Here is an 8,029-nt window from a genome sequence, read left to right as displayed (position 1 = left end):
GGGGCAACAGATCTTTGTGAAGCCGACTACCCCACCTGATCTCCGTCCCCCCAAGCCAAGATTCTATTGCCGGTTCAGGTCATCGTTAATTGCCAATACGCAGTTGAAGTCGCTTCCTGACGCCTTCGGAGGGTGACGTCATTTCAGTACAGGTATCTCCAAGACTGGGTTTAACTTTATTCAACCTGGTGTTGACTAGGAGTGGCGATCTGGACGTCTTTAAGCCAGCGCTAGCTCCCCGCCCCCGTTTTCCTACCTCCGCTGCCTGCGGTCAGGGGGGAATTCATTTCTACTTTGCTGTCAATTCAAAGGGATTTAACTCCGTGGTCTGTTCCACGAAGTTGTGCAAAGGTGATAGAAAAATTAGTTTCAGAGGGTGCTCAACGCCTTTTTCTGACCTCCGTTTTTATAGTATCGGGAGAGAAACCAAACTGCGTTATTTGCGGAGTAGTGCCATGTTTGTCATTATTTTTAACGAAAGCGGGGGGGGGGGGGCTCTTTACTGATCCTTTGTGGGGCATTCTGAAAACTGAAAGCAGTGTGAGAAATTATTTTGGATCTGCTTTACTGTTGCTTGAGAAAAGATGGAGGAGCGTGAGATCCAGAAGCTGGAAAATCGTAAAACAAAGATTCTCTCTGGGGCCTCAATTTCCCTTTGGTGTAAACTAGCGTAGGCTGAATATTATTAGTCGGTACTCGAAAATCTTGCCATCAGGTTTTGCCTCAGTTGCCGGTTGTAAGCTATTGCATTTCCTTTAGCAGTGAAACAAAACCAATTTACTTATTAGGCAAGATTACGTAGGGGTCAAGAGAGCATGCACAGCCAGGGACAGAAAAATTAGCCAGAAAACAAAATGGTAGCAACTGCTAAAGTTCATTTAAAAAGTCACAATCACGAGTCACTTCATTTTGGTCAAACTTAAGAGCATAGAGTTTAAAATGAAATTAAATATTGCTTTTACCTGAGGAGCACCATGAACCATTGGCTCATTTGTCTTTTCTGGTGATTGGTTTACAAAATGCAGGTAGAACTGAGAAGAGACCTATTTTTTTTTTCCCTCAGCACTTTCTTTAAACAAAACAAAAACAAAACTGACCAGGACGCCTTATGTTCAACTACTGAAATTATAGGTTTTAAAACTTTTCTGAAACTCTTTTGTTCAGAAATCATTTCTGCCTGAATTGCTTTCAGATTCTGATTACATTCCCTCTCATGTTTACCTCAGATTTTTTTGAAAGTTAAAAAAAGAAATCCCCTTAATCAAATGAGAGAATAAAAACAAGGAATTCTTGTCATTTTCATTTTCTCTGAGGTACTACAACAGTTCTTCCCTTCTCACTTTAAAAAAAATTGATCTATGTTAAAACCTATCAATGAAGTGCCTAAGAAATCATTACGGTATGCGGCAGGGAGGGAAAAGCAAGGAGAGCAAGATCCTAATGACTGTTAGGCTCTCCTATGTTCTATTTCAGAGCAGTACTGGTGGAAGTCCCAAAAAAAGTTTATATACTGCAGTCACTCATACCTAGTTCATCCACAGATAAAACCAAAAATGCCTTTTAAATAAAGTTTACTAATTTCCTCTCTGACCTAAATAAAACATGTTTGGGGAAGGAGAGGCTGAATGTGGGCTTCTCATCCATAAATAGTGTGTAAAATTAAACTGGACCCAATGTTGTGCTAGAACCATTTTAATATAATTATACATATCTGCCAAATCCAGGAAGAAAAGGTTTATGCATATATAACTTTTCCAGTTAACATCTGCAAGCATAAACGACAATGATCTCAGTTTATAAATTCATCAGGGTCAGAGCAATTGACCAATGTCTCTTTACTGCTAGGCTTACCAACAGTAAATTACAGATGAATCAGTGTCCTTTTGTTTCTCTTCTCTCACTCTCCTTGTCCAGAGACATTTTGTTGTAAAGTTTCAGTGCAGCTCACCTCCAGCCAAAGGTAATCTTTTTAGATAAGTACTCAGTTGCTCTGAATTTGCTTATAATTATAACCTAGTTAATCACAGAAGAACCCCTGCAGAGATGGAGTTCAAGGTTGCATACAATAACAGGAGATCACAGTTTTGAAGTCTAGCACAGATTAAAAACCACAGATGTACCATTTATATAAGACACACACTGATTGTCTCTTAAACTACATATTGACTCCTTATGAACATTATTTTTTAAATAAAGTAGTGCATCTAGGACAATCAGTCGCACAATTCACACAGCCCTGAAAAGTTTTTCAGTGCCAACTACCAGTTGGTCATGAAACGTGAGTGAGCTTGAAGACACTGTCCATTCCTAAGATTCAACCACGGATTGGCTAAAACATTGGAACACCTCTGCTTAAGAAGGCTACCATGTCCTTCCCTCCTTTCCCTCACAATTTAGTTTTATTTTTGGTGGTGTTTGGTTGCACATGGCTAGAATGCTTTTGATCACTTTGCAAATCAGGAAAACCAATGATCTAAAACTATGACAGGATCTTAAGTAGACTGGTTTGTCCATTTCAGGTTGCTGGTTGGTAGGCCCCTCTAAGGCCCTTCATTTTTCCTTCTATGCCTCCCGGAACATTGATCAGAAGATGAGTCTGAGCATCATCCCATCTAACTCTTTTAACCAATGCCTGGCTAAAACTGGAATGTCCAGCCCAGTATATTTAAAAATCACCCACAAAGAGGTTCTATGGATCTTCACAAAACCTGGAATTTCCATGAGGATGTCTGATCTTTATAATCCAAGCAGTCAGCATTGAAGTTAAGCTTCCAGGAGGCAGTTTGGTCCTTATAATCCAAGCAATCAGTGGTTGAGTTAAAACCCAAGCTTGAAGCGCCATATCCCTGGGTGGAAAGAGAAGCTGGGGACTGATTGAGATGGCTGGTGACTGCATTGGTACCCATGGGGCTGAGTGTGGCCCCTGGTCCAGGAAGCTGGTGATGCATTGGGGTCAAGTAAGATCCACAGTCCATGCCCCCAAAGTAGGAAGTTGAGCCAGCATATCCTTGACTATAACCTGAAGCCTGAGTATAGGTCATGGGATAGGACCTCTGCATGCAAGAAGAGGAGGTGGACAAGGGATCTGACAGTGGGGAGATGGAAGCTGGGCTCCAGATAGACACAGGAGCACTGCTGCTGGAAATGGCCGGGACTGAGGTGCTAGAGGGGGGAGTGAATTGGCCACTTGTTCCACTCTCTGAACTCACTTCCCGAGCTGGAGAGGTCTTCTTTTTGGCAGGTCTCACTTTGTTTTGACCTCCATTCTGTTGCTGCTGCTGTTGTTGGCGGCACTTAGCTCTCCGATTCTTAAACCATACCTTGAAAGGGAAAGAAACTTCTTTAACATGGTTTCAGTAAGGACAAGAGTGGCTCCCAGATTATAGGTGAGCTAAGCAGACAATCTGTCCTGCCACTGAAAACCTATGCTATATGGTACTTTTATATATACACCCCTGGAATTTTAAGGAAGTCGGGAGGCTCTGTCTAAAAGCACTGGACTCCTAGCCCAGAATAATAAATCCTATGGCTAAAAATTTTCCCTCTCATTTTCCTATCTCATTACTTCACCTCAAATACACACATACACATAGACCCAGTGTTACTGTGGAACAACATTCTTACAGTGGAATACAATGTGTCTATGTCTTCTGGAGGTAAACACAGAGGTGAGGGAGAACGATGTTGTTACTAGCCAACAAGAACAGCCTAAATTCAACGTTTACAGTCCATCTTCCCGGGAATAACTGCTCATCACTCTACCTTTTTCTCTCTCCTTGAAAGACTCACAAAAGCAAGCTCCAAGGAGAAGTGATCCTGTTGAAGACGGAGGTCTGAAAGCCACTATTTGCTGAAATCTTTACGGTAAGTGGAATGACTTGTATGTAGTCTGCTCTGAGCTTGAGGACAGACTTCTCAGCTCATCTCAAGTCTGACACTGGAGTCTCTGACTTCAGGGTAGTGCCACTCAGCACACGGATTCAGTTTCCTGTACTATATTTGCTGGCTCGTCAATTTAAGCCTCTGCCTGCAACTCTGAAGATTCTCATTACCAGCCCTGTTCGTGTTCTGCAATGACGGAGCAGTGTTTGGTGTGTGAGGGGGCCTATCAAAGAAACTACCACCCTTTTTTGAGAGAAACTACAGGCATTTTCTGAGCAACAAGTCCTTAGTGCTCTTGAATGAGCTCAACATATGGGTATGTTAACTGTACCACCAAGGCTGAGCATATCACCACAGATCATTCAGAGCCATTTGTTTTCTTTCGGTGAAGACTTGAGTTCAAGCTTCACAAATGCTTCTTCCATCTTACTTTGAAAAGTCTTTTTCCTGGTTTGCAGTTTATACTGGTATGTCCTAGCTGAAGGGGAGTCCCAGGTGTGTGTGTGTGTGTGTGTGTGTATTATGTGTGTGTTTAGGTGCTAAACATTCTTTCAAGAGAACTCTGTATGGTGTTTGCATTTCAGAAAAGTTGGAGATTACTTTCCCTCTCCAGCTTCAGGTCAAGTTAAGGGGGGGGAGGGTGTCACTGAGGATATTGCGTTGGTATTTTATCTGCTGAATGGCTCAGAGCTAGCAGATTCTGTTCAATCCCTAAGAAGTCAAAGAAAACACTTTTATTGTGTAATTTCTTTGGTAAGAGCACCAGCTGCTTCTACAGCCTGGCTCTACCACCCAACTGTCGTGTGACCTTGAGCAAGTCATTTACTCCATTTCTTCACCTGTTAAAAATATTGGGACTATCCAGAGCTAAGCTTCTTTCACCCCTAAAAGTAGATGAAAATGGGGTAGGATTTCCACATGGGGAAAGGGAAGGAAGTATTAAAATATTAAGTAACTGTCCTTGAAATCTGCCCAGGCCGGGCCTCTGTTGGCTGAGGACCCAAGAGCTCTAGAATTGTGCTTTATTACTGCAGCTAAATCACCAGTCTTACCTTACAACCTAGGCCAGAAGGCTCTTGCTTATAGGACTGGGTGGGGGTGAGGGGACAAAAAGGCGATGAGGAGTAATCAGGCACGTGAAGGGGCCTTAGAAGAGTTTACTGGCCTCCAATGGAGCGCTCAGTTTCAAGCCTTCCTGTGGTCCTCTCTAAGACCTGGGACTCTCCTGGGTCCTCGACATATACCGTGCTCAGGGGAGGGGTGGCACGGTCAGGAAGGATGGTTCTATCTACATCTGCCCTACCTGCACCCTGGACTCGGGCAAGTTGATTTTCAGCGCCACCTCCTCCCGCATGAAGATGTCTGGGTACCGGGTCTTAGCAAATAGAGCTTCCAGCACGTCTAGCTGCGCCCGGGTGAACGTCGTCCTTTCCCGGCGCTGTTTCCGGGGAGTGGCTGCGGGACAAGAAGCCCAGGGCCCTTTAGGGTGGGGGAGCAGTTTCTCAGTCATAGGGGTCTCTGTGGGGGCTCTGACTCCCCCGACCCCCACTCCCAGCACTTCCCTCGTCCTCCCAGCCCTGCAACCCCGAGCCTATCAGTGTTTTCCCCACCCCTCCTCCCTGGGCCTGGGCTCCTCCAGTGAACACTGGGTCGCAAGACACACACTGTCCCTTCCACGGGAGGCCTCCCACTCCACCTGACGTCGGGGATCGCTCCAGCCAGAGCGGCCCTTCGATAGCTAACGAATGAAATAAAAGAAAGCCAAAACCCAAAAACCCCTCAAAATCAACCCCTAAACCACAACACAAACAAAAAATCCATTCCCTGAAGTCAAAGGATCCCGGAGGACCCGCAGTTCAGACTGATGGGGTGAAATCCCGATCCTGCTCGAGATCCTGGCTTTTAGGACTCCAAGGGCCTTTGTTCCTCCATCTTTAAAATGGGGGCATATTAAAACTTCTACAAGGACTAAAAACAAAACAAACCCCCAGATCTGACCGGAAAGGAAAGCATCCGTACCCAGGGTAAATCACACCTCTAAGGATTAGAGGCAGAGGGCCTGGAGGTCAGAGGGGAAGCCCCAGGCATGGTGGGGAGAATTTAGGAGACCCAGCTTCTCAAAGAGGGCACTTCCGAAGAACTGGGCTTCAAGATATGGGCAGAGGCAGTAACCTTCCTCCCCCCCACCCCACAGTGTGTGTCCCCCATTCACTCCAGTTAAGAATAAAGCATTGTGAGTTTCTCCAAGCGTTGTGGGATCCACCTACTCCCTCCAGCCCCTATTCTTCCCTCAGGCCGGTTAAGTGCCCTGTGGCTCTGAGCTGCTTCTTAGAAGGAAAACCCAGTGGGGACACCACGCCTGGAGCTGGAGTGGGGCAGCAGGACCATCAGCCCCAGTGCTCCGGCGGAAAGGGTGTCACATCCCCGAGGGGCGGGCGTGGGGAAAGGCGGGGCAGGAGTGCCGCGAGGCTCACTTACCCGGGTAGCCCACTGAAGGGTGCAGCAAGTCCATGCCCGAGGTGGTCAGACTCAGCCCATTGACGGCGTAAGGCGGTTGCTTAAGATAAGACATCATGCTAAGGTTGTTTGGAGGCGCAAAATCGGCCCAAATCGGGGGGACCCAGCCAGAAGGTCTCGCTTCGCCGGGAGTGGACAGATTCAGGGTCCTTGGTGTGTGGGTTGGGAGCAGTTAACTATGGACAAAGCAAACAAACAAACAGAGGTGCTGGTTTACTGCTTCGCAGGCGGCAGCTCTTCCACGTTCCACCACTAACTTAAAAAGAGCCTGGGCTATGCAAGGTAGAGGCTTTTAAAGGACTTGCAACCTACCCCCCACCCCCACCCCCAGCTGCTCTGGAACTAGATGGGAGGGAGAGAGACCAGATAAACCTGTCTTCCCCACCCCCACCCTAAACTTAAAAAAAAAAAAAGTACCAGAAGAAAGCAATTACAATCTGCCTTCCCCAAGAACAAAACCCCACGCCTTCAAATGCACACATTGCATTCCTATCCCTACATTTGCATAGGACTCATTGGCTGGCACTAGCTAATTGTCTCAAACAAAACTTGATTGGGGCCATTTGCAGAGACAAAGAACTCTTTGGCTAAATAAATAATGCTGATAACAAAGCCCATTGGTGAGAAACAAAGAAACAATTCAAGAAATCTACCTCTCCCCAGACTGTTGCCTTTCCAAGGCAAATTTTAATTACCTTAGCTTTTTACCACTTTTAACTGCTGTGATCCTAAAATGTCAGTGCATTTAACATCTAAAATACCAACTTGCTAATCGACAAACTTGAGAAAACTGCTCAACCGCTATTACTTCACATTTGAAGTCATTTCCAGTAATCATTTTCACCTAATTAGTAGTCTGGGTAATTAGATTTTGAGGTAAGTAACAGATTTATTAAGGTTTTGGAGGACCTTGATTATGTGTCTAAAGAACTAAAGCTAAACAAACAAGTATTTAACTTTTTAATCGACACCCATCAAATATTTAAACATACTGCAAAAAAAAAAAAAACGTAAAGATTGGCATGAGGTTTGCTAGAAATTCTGAAGTTAGAATCCCACCAATCAGATAATGACAGGCCCCCACATTTGCAAGTAGAAAGGGTGTGCATTTGTAGTGCAAGCCGCTTCCATGTTGATTTTGATGTTGTGGAGGCTGCAGATCCTGCAGGAGGCAAATTTTCAGACATTTGGGTCCTCAGCAACTAGAGCAGAGTTTCTTGTTAATTCCGGCTGCTTTTTGCACATTTTAGTTTTGAAGAAAGTAGATACACAAACACCCAAAGTTGTGAACTAATAGAATTTCTCCCTACCTTTCAAGTTTCCTACAATCCTATAAGAAAAAGAGCTCAGGGAGGCAAAAGAAAGGAAGAAAAAGAAAAGTTATTTACTTTCTTCAGCTAAGTGTCTCTCACTGCCCCAAGCGAAGAGATCCAAAATGGATGTTAATATGGGCCGACAGTTTTCAAGTCTGGCTTTTATTTGCTTAAAAAATGGCACTTATCTTGCAAGGATCTCTACTTTGCAACTTTGACACTATGAGAGACTGCTTCAAAATGGCGGATACAAGATTAGGAGAAGTTCCCTCTTACTTTGACAAAGGTCCTACTGAGTTTTCAGGATCGGGTTTTCA

At 44.8% G+C, this 8,029-nt stretch overlaps 1 protein-coding gene across 2 annotated transcripts; it reads right to left on the bottom strand.

Moving 5' to 3' along the window:
* Positions 1-2,413: 2,413 nt before the first annotated feature.
* On the bottom strand, positions 2,414-6,457 carry OTX2 (orthodenticle homeobox 2). Of its 2 annotated transcripts, none has more exons than XM_021701491.1 (3): positions 6,361-6,457; positions 5,186-5,361; positions 2,414-3,320 (listed from the first exon to the last, which is right to left on the bottom strand). In XM_021701491.1, the coding sequence occupies exons 1-3, from the start codon at positions 6,455-6,457 to the stop codon at positions 2,700-2,702; spliced, it is 894 nt and encodes a 297-aa protein (XP_021557166.1). In that variant the 3' UTR covers positions 2,414-2,699. The 2 variants fall into 2 exon arrangements, with proteins under 2 accessions (XP_021557166.1, XP_021557167.1); XM_021701492.1 differs by having other exon boundaries at positions 5,186-5,337.
* Positions 6,458-8,029: the final 1,572 nt, after the last annotated feature.

This window comes from Neomonachus schauinslandi, chromosome 9 (assembly GCF_002201575.2).
Source record: "Neomonachus schauinslandi chromosome 9, ASM220157v2, whole genome shotgun sequence".
Lineage (NCBI taxonomy): Eukaryota > Metazoa > Chordata > Mammalia > Carnivora > Phocidae > Neomonachus > Neomonachus schauinslandi.
Note: the sequence above shows the minus strand (reverse complement) of the source record. Positions and strands in the feature narration are given on the sequence as shown.